Genomic DNA, 21,599 nt, shown 5'->3' with positions numbered 1-21,599 from the left:
CATGAAACAAAAAAAGCAATACTCACCTAGCAGGCATCGTTCGGGTCCCTACCGCTGGGCAGTGGTGCTCCGGCAGGCTTCTGTGCAGTCCTCAATGCCGATGGAGCATCTCTTGTTGGTGACGGGACTTGAATACCCCACCTCCAGCAAACGACTGCTCTGATTGGCTGAGGCAGTGCTCCTGAGCCAATCAGAGCCGGCACTCAATGAACCAATCACAGCCATTCATTGAATGACATCATTAAGAGAGATGAAATACGGGAAGAGTGAGAGAGAGAGATGAGATATGGGAAGAGTGAGAGAAAGGGAGATGAGATACGGGAAGAGAGAGATATAGGATACGGGAAGAGAGAAAGGGAGATGGGATATGGGAAGAGAGAGATATGGAAAGAGAGAGAGTGGGAGAGATTGGATATGGGAAGAGAAAGAGGGGGAGAGATGGAATATGGGAAGTGAATGAGAGGGTGAGAGATGGGATACAGGAAGAGAATGAGATGGGATATGGGAAGACAGAGGGAGATGGGATATGGGAAGAGAGAGATACGGGATACTAGACGAGAGAGAGAGATTGGATATGGGAAGAGAGGGGGGGGATGGGATACAGGAAGAGAGAGATACTGGAAGAGAGAGATACGGGACACTAGACGAGAGAGAGAGACTGAATATGGGAAGAGAGAGATAGGGGATACGGATTGAGAGAGGGGGAGATGGGTTATGGGAAGAGAGATACGGGAAGAGCGAGAGAGAGGGAGATGGGATATGGAAAGAGAGGGAGATGGTATACGGGAAAAGAGAGATAGACAGGAAGAGAGAGATATGAAAAGAGAGTGGGATATGGGAAGAGAGAGATGGGAGAGATGGGATATGGGAAGAGAAAGAGGGGGAGAGATGGGATATGGGAAGAGAGAAAGAGGGGGAGAGATGAGATATGGGAAAAGAATGAGGGGGAGAGATGGGAAATGGGAAGAGAAAGAGGGGAGACATGGGAGACAGGAAGAGAATGAGATGGGATATGAGGAGAGAAAGGGAGATGGGATATGGGAAGAGAGAGAGGGGGGAAGGATACGGGAAGAGAAAGAGAGACTAGGTATGGGAAGAGAGAGAGATACAGGATACGGATTGAGAGAGGGGGAGATAGGATATGGGAAGAGAGATACGGGAAGAGCGAAATGGGATACGGGAAGAGGGAGAGAAAGGAAGATGCGATCTGGTAAGAGAGAGATGGGATACGGGAAGAGAGACAGGGGGAGTGATTGGAATACGGGAAGAGAATGAGAGAGGGAGATGGGATATGGGAAGAGAGAGGGGGCGAAGGGAGACGGGAAGAGAGAGAGGGCGAGTCATTGGATAAGGAAAGAGAATGAGAGAGGGAGATGGGATACGGGAAGCGAGAGAGATGGGATACGAGAGAGAATGAGAGAGGGAAACGGGATAAGGGAAGAGAAAGGGATATGAGAAATTGGAAGAGAAAGATACGGGAAGAGAGATAGGAAGAGAGAAAAAGGGAGATGGGATACGGGAAGAGAGCGAGAAAGGGAGATGGGATACGGGAAGAGAGAGAGAAAGGGAGATGGGATACGGGAAGAGAGAGGGAAAGGGAGATGGGATACAGGAAGAGAGAGATATGGGATATGGGAAGAAAGAGATACGGGAAGATGCATCTCTTTAATTGAAGTACCTTTTGCCAATTATCTCTTAGAGAAGTCATCATTAACACAGAGGTTCACATACTTTTACTTTTCAAACTGTGGACAATTGCAATAAAAGACATTAGCGATACATCTGTCTGTGTGTTTGTCTATAGTTGTGACTTAGATACAATCAGATCACATTAGTCTATTGTATTAGTAATCAATGCAGAAATCCAGGGAACTCCAAAGGGTTCACTTTTCTTGCAACTGTGGAAGGAAGATTAGAGATGGATGGTTGGATGGATGGATGGATGGGTGGGAGGGAGGATGGAGATGGATGGATGGGTGGATGGATGGATGGATGGATGGGTGGGAGGATAGAGATGGATGGATGGATGGATGGATGGGTGGATGGATGGATGGATGGGTGGATGGATGGATGGATGGATGAATGGATGGATAGGAGGAAGGATATAGATGGATTGATAGATGCAGATACTCAGTGCAGCTCAGCAGAAACAAAGGAACAAATCCATACAAATCCCTATAAATATTGTGTAGAGCCCCACGTCTGACGCATTAGACAAGTGCATTTATTTCTATAATTCAGAATAAAATATCTTCCGTATTGCTGATAATTTAAAGTCGGCGCTGATTGTAACTCAGGATGTATTTGATATCTTCATTTGCATATAGTAAAAGCAAAGTGATTTATATCTGATTAACTGAGCGGATTATGAATCTTTTCTACACTTATAATTTGCAGACTTAGTTGGAACATTTGGAAGGATCAGCATTATATCCCGGCGGTGTGGAAGAAGCCTCTAGAAGTGCCGTGCTGATGCCGCACTCATCATTACCCATCATTTCTGAGGTTACATCTCAGGTGAGGATTAGTGATGTCATCATACAGGCGCAGTGATGTCATCTAATATCGGACTCTAACATTGCTGACATCCTTTTTCACCCTTGATGTTAGAAATATATATGGCGTTTCTACAAGTACATTTTCTGTGCCTCTGACTGACCCCTTGCGATGCAGGAACTGTAGAGTCCGTTATTAAAACCCCTCGCTGCCCCTATGAGTAGAGTCTATAGATCGTTCACTGCAGACAATGAGGGTTTAATATCTACATCCACAACACTGAGTTGTGTGCCGGGATCAGAAGATGGATGATGCTTCACAAGACAGGATCAATGGATCATTTTACAATATTACAGGAGGGGAAGGTGGCTGATGTCACTCTTATTACTGCTACACTGCACGGTCTGACACGCTCCATATCCCGAGGCCGTCACCAGTTCTTATCCTTTACCTAACGTACTCCCCGCTCACACTGCATCTCCGCCTATACCCCCTTATCTTTCCCTATATCCCTGCCGCTTAAAGGGCTGTAACCTTCACTCATAGACTGGATTCACACAAGCGTATGCACATTTGCGCCGCATTTTTACGCATCGGGCATTGCGTATTTGCGCACGCAACTGTGTGTTTTACTGTACTTTTTGTGTGTTCAAGTCTTGTACGATTGCATGTGCAAAAGAACACAAACCGATGCTCTCAGCCATTGAAATGGCCAATTAGTTTAACCCTTTAGTGATCAAGCCTGTTTGCGCCTTAAAGGGGTTGTCCCGCGGCAGCAAGTGGGTCTATACACTTCTGTATGGCCATAATAATGCACTTTGTAATGTACATTGTGCATTAATTATGAGCCATACAGAAGTTATAAAAAGTTTTATACTTACCTGCTCCGTTGCTGGCGTCCTCGTTCCCATGGAGCCGACTAATTTTCGCCCTCCGATGGCCAAATTAGCCGCGCTTGCGCAGTCCGGGTCTTCTGCAGTCTTCTATGGGGCCGCTCGTGTAGAATGCCGGCTCCGTGTAGCTCCGCCCGTCACGTGCCGATTCCAGCCAATCAGGAGGCTGGAATCGGCAATGGACCGCACAGAAGCCCTGCGGTCCACGGAGACAGAGGATCCCGGCGGCCATCTTCAGCAGGTAAGTATGAAGACGCCGGACCGCCGGGATTCAGGTAAGCGCTGTGCGGGTTGTTTTTTTAACCCCTGCATCGGGGTTGTCTCGCGCCGAACGGGGGGGGGGGGGGGGTTAAAAAAAAAAAAAAAAACGTTTCGGCGCGGGACAACCCCTTTAATGGCTAGTCCAAATTTGGGAAATCTGACTTGTGCCAATTTAACATGGAATAACTCCATAAAGGTTTTGCATATCCCAGCGATTCTGACATTGTTTTTCCGCCACATGTTGTACTTCATATAGGTGGTAAAAATAGACCGATAGAATTTGTGGATATTTATTAAAAGCGCCAAAATTGTAAAATTTTTAGAAAAAATTGTCATTTTTTTATATTTTCAACTGCAGTATGTCAAATATGTGCAAAGATATTTTACATATTTTTGATGAGATACATATTTCTATCTGTTTACTTTATTCTGGAAGCACATTTGAAATTTTCGGGCCCAGACCGAAAGGAGCAGCCGGTGGCTTTCAGAACAGACATTTTGCTTGAAGGTGTTTCAGGCCCCACTTCCCCCTTGTAGAGCCCTTGAGCGGCCAAAACGATAGAGGACCCCCACAAATGACCCCATTTTGAAAACTAGACCCCTTAAAGAATTCATCTAGGGGTGTACTGCGTATTTTGACCCCACAGTATTTGAATGAATCAAATGAGCAAAGCAGAAGGGAAAAAATTACGTTTTACACTTTTTTGGCAATTGTCATTTTTAAAAGTTATTTTGTACAGCGTACATAGGAATGAAGACTTTCACCCCAAATTGTATCCCCCTATTTGTCCCATGTTCAGAGACATCCCCATTATAGCCCCAATCTACTTACTGGACACATGGCTAGGCCTATAATGGAGGGAACACCAGCTGGATTTCAGGGCACAACTGAATATATTCCCGCCCCCATTGCTCACTGGTGCAGAAAAAAAAATCAACTCCCTAAAGAGAATCCCCCCCCCCCCTCCCCTTTTGGCATTTCCTAAATCTTAGCTAAAAGTAATAATGTGAACTATGTGTTATGTCTGAAGACAGGGGTAATTACGGGGGCCGGTTGGGATGGGCACATGGGGCAATAAAACCGGGTATCCCCCCTCCTCCCATGCTTTTTTTGGTGGTATTTCTTGACCTAAGCAGTAGGGATGGGGTGTAAAAATTGGCGCTCTGTGAGTCTCCGTAAGCTTGATGACGTGCGGCGGTCTCACACAGAAGGCGCTCAACAAGCTGCTCCTGGAACTGCAGGCGAGCGTTCCCGGGGCTTCTTGTAAATTACGTAGGTATTATAGATTGCGATCTAAATAAGGTAGATCGCTACCTGTTTACACCATTGGATAACAACGATCATGTGACTGGGGCCCCTGCTCACTGCTCCAGGCTCTTTAGTTGATGAGAACAAGGAGATTTTTATGATTCTCGGGCCCTCCCCGACTTCTGTGCATGCGTCCGCCATTTTGCTGTTTGGAGCATGACTGAATCCGGAGAAGGTCCATGGAGGAATATCACATCAGGGGACATCATCGGAGGCCTCCAGTAAGACGTTTCATCTCCCCTCATATACCGGATTGGTGAGGTGAAACTAACTTTTGAAACCCTTTTTTTAAACTTTCACAAGATTGCCGTTATCAATTAAATAATAGCGGTCACATGACCGGGAACCGCACGCCGACCCGCAGCTTCATACTACAGGGCCGACGTGTGTTCACTGCCCAGTAGAATAAAGCCCAGACGCCCAGGACGTGAAAAGACAGATGGGTGGTCACTAAGGGGTTAATGAGTTCAAGATGTGTTCTTTACCTGTACAAATGCGCAGGAAAATAGAGCGTGCTGCACGGCCAAATACACGTACAGGAAAAAACTTATTAAAATGACCGGGTTCTACTTTCTGCGAATGCAAATTTTTCATGCACAAATGCATGTGCAAATATGTCTGTGCGAAACCAGCCTTAGCAACATAAATGCGGACTGGAGTGTTATAAGAGGAGCGGCTGATATCACATATATGATGTAAATGTCTCTAGAGGTTATATCAGTACTGGAGCGTTATAAGAGGAGCAGCTGATATCACATATATGATGTAAATGTCTATGAAGGTTATATCAGTACTGGAACGTTATAAGAGGAGCAGCTGATATCATATATATGATGTAAATGTCTCTAGAGGTTAAATAAGTACTGGAGCATTATAAGAGGAGCGGCTGATATCATATATATGGTGTAAATGTCTCTGGGGGTTATATCAGTACTGGAGCATTATAAGAGGGGCGGCTGATATCATATATATGATGTAAATATCTCTGGGGGTTATATCAGTACTGGAGCGTTATAAGAGGAGCGGCTGATATCAGCTATATATAAATGTATATATATATGTCTTTGGAGGTTATATCGGTACTGGAGCGTTATAAGAGGAGGATATCTGTCACACATAGAAGGCTCTCAGCACTGTAGATATGTGACATACATTAGTCATCATAGGGGTCCAGGAGGATTCTACAATCCCTCTCAGACACCCCATTGAAGAACACTACAGTCAGTCTCTCCCCAGCCAGAAATGGCTGATAACAGGGAACAGCAGACGGCTTTGCACTACACAACAACTAGGACTGCACCCCCCGCAGTCTCTGCTCCTCATGTAGCACACGGACGGTTTAGTGGCTTAGTAGATGATAGGCGCAGTCACGGTCTCTTATGTTCTCCCTCAGGCTACACAGTAAATCAGCTGTAAATAAATCAAAGCTCCGTGTCTTGGAAGCCGCTGAGATTCTTTCCACACATCTTCATCCCAGCCACTTCGCACACCTCTCGGGCTAAGATGGTGGGAGCAGATTCCCTTTAACCACTCCACGACCACCGAACGACTATAGCTAGAGATGAGCGAGCACCCAAATGCTCAGGTCCGCGTTATTCGAGTCGAGCTTTTCGTAAACTTTAAGAGCTCTACTCGAGTAACGAACCCCATTGACTACAATGGCAGACTCTCTCTCTCCCCTGCCTGCCAGACAAAAAATTTGCCATTCGCGCGCGCTGTGTCGCGGCAGGGAGGGGCCAAACCAGGCACGTGACAGCAGGGAGGAGCCAAAAACTGGGGCGGGGTCGAACTCGGCTTGATGCTCGTTTGAGTAACGAGCGCCATCGAGTACGCTAATACTCGAACGAGCATCAAGCTCGGCAGAGTATGTTCGCTCAACTCTAACGATAACCGCCCTGAAGTGTGTATGGAGCGGGGTCGCTGTGTACCCCGTGACTATCAGCTGCTTCTGACAGCCGCCGGTAACTGCCGCCATCAGAGTTAGCTTTCATTGAGCGGCAGATAGTGGTTTAGGTGCCGTGGTCAAAGCTGACCGCGTGTGTAAACAGTGGGAGGGGGTGGACCCATACCTGTACCCAGGGACATACCTAAAAGCTCAGCTCGGGGCATCCCCTGGGCCTCCACCCCACACGCCCCCGTACCCATACCTAACTCGTGCTGCATACATGTTCTGCCCCTTAGTGTAATCTTTCCAAACATGACGCATTTCCTGCACTACATGAAGATTTGTTCGTAGCCCCGCAGACCACTCTCACACACACCGCTGCTATTAGCGTGGCGTCCCGAGCGCCGTACTAACCGCGGTACAACACTCCCATTGATTTTAATGGGGTAACTCAAACCTGCTCTCGAACGAGGTGTTCCTAACGCTGCGATTCTCGAGAGCTGTCTGTTCTATGTTTGTGCTTTCGTGCTTTTTAACACATCTCCTCACCCATCGCAACGATGGGGTGCATTAAAAAGTGCCGTCACATGCTGTAACCTGTGTTCAAAAACGCTGCTCGAAATTCCGGTAAAAATGCCACGATTTCAAGCTGCGTTTTCTGAACAGATATGTGATAGCGACTTCAGGCTGGGTTCATGGTTTTGTTGTATTTTAGAACCACAATTAAGAAAAACGCATAAAAACCTGCATAAGGCCGCCTGCAGACGGCCAGGTCGGATCCGGCAGCGAGAATTCTCGCCGCGTGACCCGACCCGAGCGCCTGCAGAGAGCAGCACGTACTCACCCGCGCCCCGCAGCTCCGAATATTTCATGTGCCAGCTGCTGGGCAGCCGGCGCATGCGCAGACCGGAGCCCGTGGTGGGTGAGTGACGTTTCTGTGCGGGGCTCTGCGAGCCCCTCACAGAAATAGAACAGGCCGCGGTTTGTTTACTGCACGAGATTTCACGTGGCCAAGGGGATAGATAGATATGAGATAGATGATGGATAGATAGATAGATAGATAGATAGATAGATAGATAGATAGATAGATAGATAGATAGATAGATAGATAGATATGAGATAGATAATGAGATAGATAGGAGATAGATAATGAGATAGGAGATAGATAGATATGATATAGATAGGTAGATAGATAGATAGATAGATAGATAGATAGATAGATAGATAGATAGATAGGGGATAAATAGATAGATAGGGGATAGATACATAGATAGATAGATAGATAGATAGATAGATAGATAGATAGGAGATAGATAGATAGATAGATAGATAGATAGATAGATAGATAGATAGATAGATAGATAGATAGATAGATAGATAGGAGATAGATAGATAGGGGATAGATAGATAGGGGATAGATAGATAGATAGATAGATAGATAGATAGATAGGAGATAGATAGATAGATAGATAGATAGATAGATAGATAGGAGGTAGATAGATAGATATGAGATAGATAGATAGATAGATAGATAGATAGATAGATAGATAGGAGATAGATAGATAGGGGATGGATAGATAGATAGATAGATAGATAGATAGGGGATAAATAGATAGATAGATAGATAGATAGACAAATAGATAGATAGATACATAGATAGATAGGAGATAGATAGATAGGTGATAGATAGATAGATAGATAGATAGGGGATAGATAGATAGATAGATAGATAGATAGATAGATAGATAGATAGATAGATAGGGGATAGATAGATAGAAAGATAGATAATGAGATAGATAGATAGATAGGATATAGATAGATAGATAGATAGATAGGGGATAGATAGATAGATGGATAGATAGATAGGTAGATAGATAGATAGATAGATAATGAGATAGATGGGAGATAGATAATGAGATAGGAGATAGATAGATAGATAGATAGATAGATATGAGATAGATAGGTAGGTAGATAGATAGATAGATAGATAGATAGATAGGGGATAGATAGATAGATAGATAGATAGATGATAGATAGATAGATAGATAGATAGATAGGAGATAGATAGATAGATAGATAATGAGATAGATGGGAGATAGATAATGAGATAGGAGATAGATAGATAGATAGATAGATAGATAGATAGATATGAGATAGATAGGTAGGTAGATAGATAGATAGATAGATAGATAGATAGATAGATAGGGGATAGATAGATAGATAGATAGATAGATAGATAGATAGATAGATAGATAGATAGATAGATGATAGATAGATAGATAGATAGATAGATAGGAGATAGATAAATAGGGGATAGATAGATAGATAGATAGATAGGGGATATATAGATAGATAGATAGATAGATAGATAGATAGATAGATAGATAGGAGATAGATAGATAGGAGATAGATAGATAGGAGATAGATATGAGATAGATAGATAGGAGATAGATAGATAGATAGATAGATAGATAGATAGATAGATAGATAGATAGATAGATAGTAGATAGATAGATAGATAGATAGATAGATAGATATGAGATAGATAGATATGAGATAGATAGATAGGAGATAGATAGATAGATAGGAGATAGATAGATGGGGGATAGATAGATAGATAGATAGATAGGGGATAGATAGATAGATAGATAGATAGATAGATAGATAGATAGATAGATAGATAGATAGGGGATAGATAGATAGATAGATAGGAGATAGATAGATAGATAGATAGATAGATATGAGATAGATAGATAGATAGGGGATAGATAGATAGATAGAAAGATAGATAATGAGATAGATAGATAGGAGATAGATAGATAGATAGATAGATAGATAGGAGATAGATAGATAGGAGATAGATAGATAGGGGATAGATAGATAGATAGATAGATAGATAGATAGATAGATAGATAGATAGATAGATAGATAGATAGGGGATACATAGATAGATAGTAGATAGATAGGGGATAGCTAGATAGATAGATAGATAGGGGATACATAGATAGATAGATAGATAGATAGATAGGGGAGAGATAGATAGATGATAGATAGATAGATATGAGATAGATAGATAGGAGATAGATAGGAGATAGATAGATAGATAGATACATAGATATGAGATAGATAGATAGATAGATAGATAGAGGATAGATAGATAGAAAGATAGATAATGAGATAGATAGATAGATAGGAGATAGATAGATAGATAGATAGATAGATAGGAGATAGATTGATAGGGGATAGATAGATAATGAGATAGATAGATAGGGGATAGATAGATATGAGATAGATAGATAGATAGATAGATAGATAGATAGATAGATAGATAGATAGATGATAGATAGATAGATAGATAGATAGATAGATAGATATGAGATAGATAGATAGATAGATATGAGATAGATAGATAGATAGATAGGGGATAGATAGATAGATGGATAGATAGATAGGTAGATAGATAGATAGATAATGAGATAGATAGATAGATAGATAGATAGATAATGAGATAGATAGGAGATAGATAGATATGAGATAGATAGGTAGATAGATAGATAGATAGGGGATAAATAGATAGACAGATAAACAGACAGATATAGATAGATAGATAGATAGATAGATAGATAGATAGATAGGAGATAGATACACACACACACATACCCGGGGCCCGGACCACTTCTCCTCCATGCATCAGGACAGGCAGACGCAGCAGCTTCCGTTCAGCAGGAGGCAGGGGCAGCACATGATTGCATAATCACTGTGCCCTGCCGGCCCAGTGTGCCCTGCTCTTCTCCTCTTCCTCTCAGGCTGGCCGCTCTGCCTGCCGCGTCATTTTTGCGGTGCTGCAGAGAGAGTGGCCAGCCTTTAATGCACTGAATGTGCATATGTGTATGGACACATCAAGCCTTGCCAGAGGCAGGAGAAATATCAAAAATCACTGTATACTGCAATACTGTATATATTACAAGGAATGAAATGATCGCACGTTCAAGTCTCCTGTGGGGACTAAAAAGTGTAAAAAAAAAAAAAAAGATTTCATAAAGTTTGTTTATAACTGTTAACAATATTAGTTCACCCCACCCCTTTCCTATTCTTCCTGGTAAAAAAAAATCTAAACCATTAACACTCCGCACATATTTGGTATCATTATGTACATAAAAGTCCAGACTATTAAACTATCACAATATTTGTCCCATATGACAAAGGCCATAAAAAAACAGAATTCCAGAATTATGTGGTCTTTTTTTTTTTTTTTTTTTTTTAAACCCGGCTCCCAAAAAATTTGAATAAAAAGTAATCAAAAAGATATATGCACCCGAAAACGGTAATGCAAGAAAAAGCTCACGAAAAAAGTTACAGGTCTCAGAATACGAAAAGCAATTTTTGGTTAAGAAAAAGATAGAAAAACATTAAACTATATAAATTTGGTATCACCGTAATCGTACCGACCCACAGAACAAAGTTCACGTTATTTTTAATGCACTGTGAATGCTGTAAAAACTAAACTCACCAAAAATGGAAAAATCAAAAAGTTACGGCTCTTGGAATTTGAGGATGTAAAAATGAAAATAAAAGTGATAAATCTCTGGTCCTGAAGGGGTTAAGAGGAGAAGTTGTGGTAGAAAGTGAACACAGTCAAGTTAAACTTTGCTTCCTCTGTATATATGTGAAGTTACACCAATGTCTTCTGCACACGGGCGTATGCGCATTTGCACATGATTCCGCGCAGCGTATTTGCGGAACGAACTATGCTTTTTTGCGCGGTGTATTTTACTGCACTTTTCCGGCATGTTCCGTTGTGTGCAGCAAGCAAGATGCATCCGTTGAAATGGCTAATTAGTTCCAGATGTGTCCATTATCCAGCGGAATTATGCAACGTATTACGCATCTCCTTGCCTATTGCACGCACATTTGCGCACCCTGCATTGATTGCTATGTGGACCTTTGGGGCGCAAATGCGCAGAAAAGTAGAGCATTCTGTGTTTTTTGCGCAACCTAAATGCATGCGCAGAATACACGTATGTGAACCAACCGAGTGAAATCAATGGCTTCTACTTTCTGCGTATGAGGCGCGCAAATATGTCCGTGTAATGGGGCCCTTAAACATATTCAATGCCTCGCCATCGTATTGTTAGTGGACTGAACCTCTAAGGCCGCCTGCACACGGGCAAATTTGCATTGCGGCCTCCAGATTCCGCAGCAAATACCGCCCGTAGCCTGCTATGGTAAAACGCATTTTCCTCTACACGAGTGGAAATCAATCACGATTTTCCGCTCGCGGAGGAGAAATCGCAGCATGCTCCATTTACGCGCAGATTCTGTACAGACGGCTTCCATTGAAGTCAATGAAAGCCGTCCAGTCCGCGGCCCTTTCGCAATGACATTGTGGAAAGGTCGCGGATTCCGTCTAGCAACGACACGGGAAAAGCCGGGATTTAAAGAAAACCTGTACTGCGCAAGTCTGACGGTTTGCTGTGCGGACCATCCGGAGTACGGCCGGTGAAAGATAAAAACAGGTTCGTGCGAATGCTGGCCGGGCACAGGGTCGGATTCCGCTGCGGGCTCCCACATGCAGAATCTGACCCGGCCGTGTGCAGCCGGCCTAAGTGATATAATGGAGAGACTGTTATGCCGACCCCTTTCCCTGTCATGACTAGTTATAGCGGTGTACTCTGTCATGACAGCCCTTCATGCCTTGTCATAGGGGTCTGATTTCTGTCACGACGACAAATCTTCCTGTCATGGCACGTTATAGGGGTGTGTTGTCACAACGACCCTTTGTAGGGGTGTCATCGCTGTCATGACAGCTCCTCTCCCTCATCATGACATGCCACAATGGTGGGTTCTCTGTCATGACAGGTTATAGGATGTCATTCGTAAACACTGGGCCTTATTTACAGTCAGACTGTCCCTGTTGCCCATAGCAACAATCACAGCTCAGCTTTCACTTTACCAGAGCAGTGTGTTGCTCCTAGCAACCAATCAGAGAACAGCTCTTATTTCTCAACCTGCTGTGGTAAGATGAACGCTGCGCTCTGATTGGTTGCTAGGGGCAACGAGGACAATCTTACTGTTGTGGTAAACGAGGCTCGGTGTCCCTTAATGCTAATGAGGATCACAAGAACATTTTTGCTGCCTTACATTTCCTACATTCAGTTGCTGAACTGGAAGAATCTGGAAATGTCGGGTAATTATTAATTAGACTGGGCTCTGACCTCGCTCCGCGCTCCGCCGGACTTGGCGCGGCTCGTTGGTGGCTTCACTGCTATAAAAAGAAATTACTACTGAACAGACCCAAAAATATGTTCCAGACGACCATGAAGTGACAGGAATGTAGCCGCAGCCGTCGCATCCATCGACCGCCACTAAATACATCGCCCTCTGTCCCGCAGTAAGGGGGCCGCCGCTGACATAAACGGATTGGGCCCCGGCCAGCCTCACCTCGCGGGCAACAAATGGGGCTCGTCCGATTATGGATGGCTCATCCTGTGTAAATACTGCGCCATTCACGTCTAATAGGAAGAAACCGCATAAATCCAAAAATGTCTGTATTCTGTGGCGTTATGGCTGAGCGGTCACCTGCATCACCGCGACCGCGGCACGAAACGCAGACCGGAGGGGCAGAGAGGGCGAGTCAGTATGGGACAAGCAGTTACATATAGAAATATATGCGCCAATATTACGGTGACGTCAATAACGTTATCTGGTGACAATGGCGCCTGCCGGGGTTATATGAAGCGAGCGACCCGTTGGTTCTCAAAGCAGGTGTAATGGAGTCGTGTAAGCGCTCATTCAGACAGCCGTATTGCGAATTATGTCCGGGAATTTCAGGCGCAGCTCACATCGGATGGTACATGGATCCCCGTTCTTGCGCGGTCCGGTCGCCACGGACAGTGCACAGTGTAATGAATGTGCTACTTCCTGCCATGACCATCAGTGAATATTCTCATCGGGTAGACCGTAACGGGTCCGGCGCTGTCCGTGAAATACCTGGACGGCGCAGAGACAGAAAATACGGCTGTCTGAATGAGGGCTAGGGTCGGCTTCATACGAGTGTAAACGCAATTTCACGTTCTTCAGCGCTGCGTTTTTGCGCACTGAACGAGGCGTTATTGCGTGTATTGGCGTATTTCACCGCACTCTTTCTGCCCGCACGCTCATTTACGTGCAGCAAAAAGCGCACCGAATTAAATGGCTAATCGCTTCCAGATGTGTTCTATTTCCAGCGAAATTACAGTGTTTCACGCGTCTTCTTACGTATTTGTACGTCCCCATTGACTTCTTTGGGGATCTTTGGTGCGCAGATACGCAAAAGATAAAACATGCGCTATTGTTTTTGTGCAACCGAAATGTGTGCGCAAAATATGAATGAGCCTTTTGACCTCAATGGGTTCTATTCTCTGTGTATTGCACATAGAAATTTTGCGCGCGTGAAGCCGGCCGAAGGAAGTCGGTGACTCCGACAAGGGCCAAAGTGTAAGACGACTGGTCAGAGCCTCTCCGGAGCGGCCGGTCTTAGTAGCCGGTATGTAGTGGTTAGTACCTACCGTAACTGCCCCAGGAAGGACGGCCGTAGAACCGGAAGCAGGGTCATGGCACCCTAGGCTTGTGGTGGGGAGTGAGCGCCGCTTGTCGGATGCTACACAAGAGCTACTATATAAGGGTGCAGTCACACGTAGCGGAACAATCCGCAGCAAAATCTGCATCAAAAACAGGGTCAAAATCCATTGTTGCCGATTATGACTGAGTCAGCATCACCTGTCGGAATCGAGGATCACGCCGCTCCGTGATCACTACGGCGAGCTCTGCCTGCTGCTGTTCTCACCCCATATATTACGTCCTGGGTCCGGACACAAGCCCACCCCACCCGGCTACTGGTCCCCACCTCACTTCTGTGTCGTTGCGTGAAGTTGTGGCCCCATAACTGCAGACACTTGTGGCCCCTGTGCACCAGCAATCCGTCCCCGGCAATGGCTGCAGATCCGCGGCTGAATCCAAGTCAACAACCCCAATGGTGCCGGTTTTGAAGCGGTTTCTGATCCAGAAATGCTGCAGATTTTTACGGGGATTTTTCCGCTGGGGAAAACCTGCAATATTTCTGCCAAACCCCGACAAACTACTGATGAAGTTCCTGCTGGACACCACCAGGGGGCTCATGGAGTCAATGCCTCGATGGGTCAGAGCTGTTCTGGCAGTGCAAGAAGGATCTATACAATGTTCGGCTTTTGGTTATGGCAGCTGGCCGTACATAAATGTAAGCATCTCCCCTCAGGGTGAGACCCTGCCAGTAGGGGATATCGGACAAGGTGATGTAGGGGGGTCTGAGATTTGGATACTTTTAGCGCTCAGATGTAATACATTAATGGAGACAGATAATGTCCGGTTCATTGAAGCAAATCAACATAAAGACCAGGTGAACGTTTGCAACTATTTTCTTTATTGCTCTGATTCATTGGACAGGTGAAGACATTAGTGCGCACCCCCTAAAACCTTCCATACTGTCTCATCGGTTACATTGTTCCCTTACTAAATGATTGCATGAAGTGTTTCTCTTAGGCCGCCTTCTCACATGGCGGAATCCAGGCGACTACTTCACGAGAATTCAACGGTGGCCAAATACGCATCTAAATGCTGCAGATTGGGCCGCGTCTCCAATTGAGGAACCGCTGTGGAGTTTGACCCTGGTATTTCACGGGTTACTTATGGCAGCATCAATAGACAAGGAGCAGAAACGGAATCGGCAGCATTTTACAAAAACACTGTGGATCCATTGCAGAAAATATGCGCACAATGTGAAGTCGCTCCGCACGGCTTTACTGTAAACACTGCGGAATTTCCACAGCGATTCCGATAGCGTAAATTCCTAAGCGGATTCTACATATGTGAAGGCAGCCTAACTGTAATAAGTGATTCTGATTCTTTTTTGGGGGGTTCCGCTCATTTCCTTCACACGAGTACATGTAGTATTTGAGCGCAGCATACATGTGGACTGGGCGATGTATTTTACTGCACGCTTTGCGCCTGCGAGGCATGTTCAGTTGCGTGCAATTTTTCCCGCACAATTATGTAGCGTCTCACGCATTTCTTAGCATATTCTGCATACATTTGTGCACCCATCATTGACTTCTATGGGGACTTTGGGTGCGCAAATGCGCAGGAAAATAAAGCATGCTGTGGTTATTTTTGTGTGACTGCAGCATGCAGGAAAAATGCGCATGTGGACCAACCCATCGTAATGCATCCTCTGTGTAGTGTGTGCATACATTTTGCATTTGCAAAAATACAAGCAAGTCAGGAGAGGTGTCGTGTCTCCTTAAGGAGAGCCCCCTAAAAGTGTGTGGAGACACCTAGGGGGTCAGTGGGTAAAGGGTGGCATAGTATCTCCCCAAGTAGAGCACCCACAAGGGGTGTGGGGACACCTAGAAGGTGAGTGAGGAGACTTATAAGGCCATGCAAGCTCCTCTGGGTAATTTATGCAAATAAGAAAGATGGAATTACTACCTCTGCAGCGCCACCTATTGGATGGCAGCATTCCTTCAAATCAATGTCAGACCCTTTATCCAAGTCTTGATAACAATGATTGGGAATAGAAAACCAAGCCAAAAAAACATGTACAGACAGCGACCCACTCACCCCCTACGTGTCTCCACACACTTTTTGGTTGCTCTCCTTAAGGAGACATGACACCCCTCCTGACCCACATCCCAGGCCTCTCACCGGTTAAGCCAGAGGCCTACTGATAAGGGGCAAGCGCCCCGAAACAGCTGTCTGTGTATGGATTATGGTGCGGTTTTTAACGTTCTATGGAGAAGATCCCCTGCAGATGCGCTCAGTGGCCTCAATATAACTAGACATGCTGCGAATTTGTAAACTGTGGCATTTTTTATATTTTATGCTTTTCTGCAGCCGGTGACCCTGCGCACCTCCATCACCTGTACTGCAGATGACCGTGAAGGCTTGCAGGTGGCCATGCGCAGTACAGTTCTTTTTTGTCTGTTTCTAAGCGACGGCGCGGGTACCCGCAGCCCATATACAATGATAATTGCGTGTGGGCTGCGGGTCGCACGCCTCCGTTAACATCAATGGAGGCCGCGCACGCAGATTCCGCGGTAAAATAGAGCATACTGCATTTTTCCTTCTGCTCACGGAATACGCAATTCATACCAGCGAGAGTAAAGGAAAATTTGAAAATGCATGTCTTTCAATGCCCACGTTTTACCACGGATCGTCCACGCAGATGGCGATCACAAAATCCGCAATTCAAATCTAGTTGTGTGAGACCGGCCTAAGAATCATGGGTGTTGTCCCTTTTAAAGGACACCTGTCACGTCCCCACAGAACCATAAACTAAGTTGTGGTGCTGTTAGGGCACGTGACGGGGAGCCAGATGATGGTGTCGCCCTCTGAAGTCCGTGTGTGGCATGAAAATCTGACACTTTTCAGAGTCCCGTACGCGTGCTGTCCCATAGATTGGTATAGAGAAGTGCGCACAGGACTCTGAAAAGTGATGAATCTTCGTGCCACGTGTCGATTCCAGATGGGAACACCGCTGGATCGGGGGTGCAGGTGGGTATAAAAAGTACCTCTCCTGGCTCCCCGTCATGTCCCCTAAGGCCTCATGTCAACGGGGAAAATCAGGCCCGCCGGACATGAAGCCTAAAAATCAGAATAAACTCACCTGCTCCGGACGATGCGGTTCTTCCTTCTTTCACGGCCGGATCTTCTTTCTTCGGCCCGCCCACCGCCGGGCACATCTGCTGGGCCGAAGAAAGAAGATCCGGTCACGAAGGAAGGAAGATCCGCATCGTCCGGAGCAGGTGAGTTTAATTCTGGTACGGGTCTCCCGCGGATCCGGACGGCTTCCATAGGCTTCAATAGAAGCCTGCGTGAGCCGTCCCTGCAGGAGACCCGCACGTAAAAAGGAACACTGTCCATTTTTTTTCCCACATGCGGATCCGCGCCTGACGGGAAAAATGACATCCGCAGGTATTTAACTACCTGCGGGTGTCCAATGCATCCCTATGGGGCGCGGATCCGCGTGTGGGAGAAACGCTGCGGATTTTAAGCCCGTGGACATGAGGCCTAACAACACCTTAACTTAGTTTATGGGAACGGGACAGGTCCCCTTTAAGGCTTGCTGCAAGTATAAACTTACTGCTCTTGCTATGTACACATGATTTCAATAGCAAATCCGCCTAATCTCTGTTTGCATATGACGTGGCGTGTTCAGGATGTGCCCGGCTGTCATATTATACCTTGTCAATATGACGGCCGGGCAGCTTCTGACTACACATTAACCCTCTGGTCACTTTTAAAGTCCAGGTTTCGATTGTTACCTTGGAACGCTGCAATGAGATCTTACGTCTGCGCAGAATCACCAAGACCTCCGTATAAGGAATTGTCAGCACTAGATAATTAGAATAAATTATATCATCTGTATTTGGTGCAATTGGTCCATTTTTTATAGTTCCTTAATCATCTCTTGGGTTAATGCTGATCCGAAGACAAAATTTTGCACCATCGACATAAAATATGTACTTCAACCCCGAATCAGAAAAAAAAATCCCATCTATAAAAGTTCAGCCGTGAGTTACTGAGAGATGTGAAGTCATTATTGTGAATGTTGGTGTTTTTACCTGCTAGGCTCCTGGATTTATCGGTCTCATCCTGCCTCTATGCATACAGAATATATGTATTAGGGAAGAGAAAAAAAAGTTTCCGTCTTGCAGAATAGACTTTAGTGCAATGCGATGAACTTGCTTGAAGCTGCAGTTTAGAGAGGTGCATTTGTCAAGAGAATTGCAGTTGTGGACAATGAATAATTAACACGTTCCTGCTTTTATGTCCTGTACGTGGATGTAGCTTGTGTCAAGATCAGACTCTTAACAAGTTTCCATTGACTTCTTCTTTCCATCTTAAACATTGAGCGGCTTAGTTGGCTCGCTCATTGTACGCCCTTGACTGACAGAACAAGGACAAGAGGGTAGAGGATGCCCTTTGGCAAAGGCACAGTCTGTAGATCCACGTCCATAAACCTGGGAGACACTTCATCTGCCAGGAAACGCAGGTGGAAGTTTCTACTAATGCAGTAGATGTTGTTATCGATGACCACGCACTGGAAGGGCGATGGATAAGGCAATGCATATGTTGCACATTCATACCAAATCCTGGCTCGAATATTGCAGCGGTGGACGCTTATCCCCATGCTGCGGTTTAGGTCAAAGCGGTAGAGAAAATTGTTGGCGACTACCATCTCGGTTGTCCGGTCTTTGCTGCCACTGATGAGACTGTTCTTCCAAATTTTTTCTCGAAGGTTATATCTTAAGAGCATGTATCGAATGCTTCCACCAGCCACATAGATCTCATCATCATACGCAGTCGCCATATGAGCAACCGCAAATGTGTCGTTCGGAAGAGGCTCTATGTAGTTCCACCTGTTTTGGCGTGGGTCATACCTTTCAACGGTGTGAAGGCACTCCCCGCCAATGGCGTAGAGGCAACCATCCAGTGCTACAAGTTTGCAGTGAGGCCTTGCTTCTTTCAGTGAAGCCACTTCTTTCCAAGTGTCTGTCGAGGGGTTGTAGCAGAGGACACGTTTGGACGGTTTCATTTGTCTCCCAAGGCCGTCGGATCCAAGTGCAATGAAAATGTAGTTGAACAGAGACGCCATTGAGCAGCCTCTGCTGACAGCTTCACTCGGGATGCCGGATAATGTGTGCCAACGGTCATTGTCGCTGTCGTAATAACTTAAACTGCTCTTGTTTTCGGGGGCATTCATGACTTGAGTGTCGATGTCGGCAACAACCACAAAACGCCTTCCCTTCATCCTGCCCTCAAGAATTAAGTCTCTCTCCATGGCATTGAGATGTCTATAGATTGTTGGGTTCTGTAGGACATGGAGGTAGTCATCACTCATTATTTTGTAGGCCGCTGCCATGAGGGTGGCATGGTTGTATTTCTTTGCCAAACACAACATCTCGTAACAGTTTCCCAAATCAAGATGGACGTCAAGTGTGGACTCTTCATCGAAAGAAATGCGATAGGCGTTTAGTCCTGATTGGGCTACTCTAGTACCCTTCTGATCTCGCTGGTTGGAGAATGTTGATGATGTAGTGACAGAAGAAATGATATTTGATTGAGTTGGTGTGCCGTTGTCTTTGGATATATTCAGGTTTTGGGAAATTTGTTCCCCTGTTTGAGCCGTTTTGTCATCATCATTAGTTGGCAGCTGTTGAGCAATAATGCTAATGTCCCCTTTTCCAATAGATGGTAGTGAATCAGTAAGGGTTGTCGGGTGTCCATCAACCTCAGTATCAAGGTCATGATCGACTTCATCTGTAAGTGACTGTGAACTGGACCCCACCGTTTTCTCTCTCAAGCCCCTACTGGTGGTCATCCATGTTGGGCCACTATCCATGGTGGTCTCATCCTGCATTTGTGTGAAGGTCATCTGGTGACATTTTTCCTCTGTTTGACTTTTGTGACTTGAGGACAAGTCTTCAGAGTCCTGCCCCGAGGAGCCATTTGCCAGCTTTGACTTTTCTTGCATTTCATCACCTTCCGGATCCTGTTTGCATTTCTTTCCCTGTATTTTGATGGCTTCCTTTTGATCACACTCCTCGGTTTGCCTGGCAGTATCCTCTTTAATTTGATGTTGGCTTTGCAGAGAAGCATCCTTCCTTTGCAGTGATTCACTCGTTAGACCACTTTGATCTTTGCAGGTGACCTCACCGGTCGGTAATCCTTCTTGAGCCTTGATGTGAGCCTGGCGTGAAGTGACGGATACATCAGCAAGGTTCTTACTGTTGTGTATACACCTGATTCTCAAGTTACCGGTTTCATCACCTATGTTCTCCGGCAGAAGGGTTTTCACAGTTGTGTCTTCCTCTGTAGTGCAGCCTGGGTCTTGCTTGTCATTTAGACCGTTGCTCTTAAGCTTTCGTAACTTATAGAATCTATAGGCGAGTGCCAATATAACGACAGCAGTTGCTGAAAGTGCGACTTTCCCTATCAGCTGCATGTCCAAATGCCAGGCTCTGCTCTCCCACATCCTATTAATCATTATTCTTAATCAAGTGAGAGCTCAAGAATCTCAAGAATCCATGTAATTACCTTCGCTGTTGAAAACCAGTTGGGTCTGCTATAGAGAAGAGTCCTGTGTTTCCCCGTCCTACCTAGTATCCAGGGACAAGTAGTTTAGAGAGCCCAGGGCAGGGCTGCATCGCTGTCCGCTCCATACAGCTTTGCATATGCAAGCAAAATAGGAAGGGCAGGTCACCAAACACCCGTGGAAAACAATATAACACTGGGCTACTGTTTACAAAGTAAATACAAGTTCTACATTTCCCAGTACTAAACACTATGCATTTATACTAGGTGTCAATATCCAGACTGACTAGTTTCTCTGCATGGAGCACTGTTAAGTATAACTCACCTTTGCCTCAATTAATTTAATAGAGCTAGACTAAATAGAAGGTCAACTTGTGTGTATCAGGCCCTCAATACTGTCAGGTGGTCAACCACTTAGTCTGCTTCCAAATCAAGGGAATGTGCACGATCCATCTATCAATATTGGGCACCATGGACAACATTTCCCATCACAGGACTATGACATTGTGAGCTTGGCCAAAAGCCACAACGGTAACAACCATAAGTTCTTCTTGATGGTGGAGCCAGAGGATCATAATGCAACACTCAAGGTTTAGTTAGGTAACTAATTTGGTAGTTACAAAATGTTCAACAATTCTTGGCGGTT

The 21,599-nt window shown here is 45.1% G+C and overlaps 1 protein-coding gene across 1 annotated transcript; it reads right to left on the bottom strand.

Moving 5' to 3' along the window:
* Positions 1–17,628: 17,628 nt before the first annotated feature.
* On the bottom strand, positions 17,629–21,071 carry KLHDC7A (kelch domain containing 7A). Its single transcript, XM_066572612.1, has one exon. The coding sequence runs from the start codon at positions 20,904–20,906 to the stop codon at positions 18,789–18,791; it is 2,118 nt and encodes a 705-aa protein (XP_066428709.1). The 5' UTR covers positions 20,907–21,071; the 3' UTR covers positions 17,629–18,788.
* Positions 21,072–21,599: the final 528 nt, after the last annotated feature.

The sequence above is a fragment of the Eleutherodactylus coqui genome, chromosome 6 (assembly GCF_035609145.1).
Source record: "Eleutherodactylus coqui strain aEleCoq1 chromosome 6, aEleCoq1.hap1, whole genome shotgun sequence".
Classification (NCBI taxonomy): domain Eukaryota; kingdom Metazoa; phylum Chordata; class Amphibia; order Anura; family Eleutherodactylidae; genus Eleutherodactylus; species Eleutherodactylus coqui.
The sequence above is the reverse complement of the archived record's forward strand: the minus strand, read 5'-3'. Positions and strand labels throughout refer to the sequence as shown.

Bases quoted from the DNA above. Each gene is read 5' to 3' on its own strand.
- KLHDC7A (XM_066572612.1), bottom strand. From the start codon at position 20,906: ATGATTAATAGGATGTGGGAGAGCAGAGCCTGGCATTTGGACATGCAG.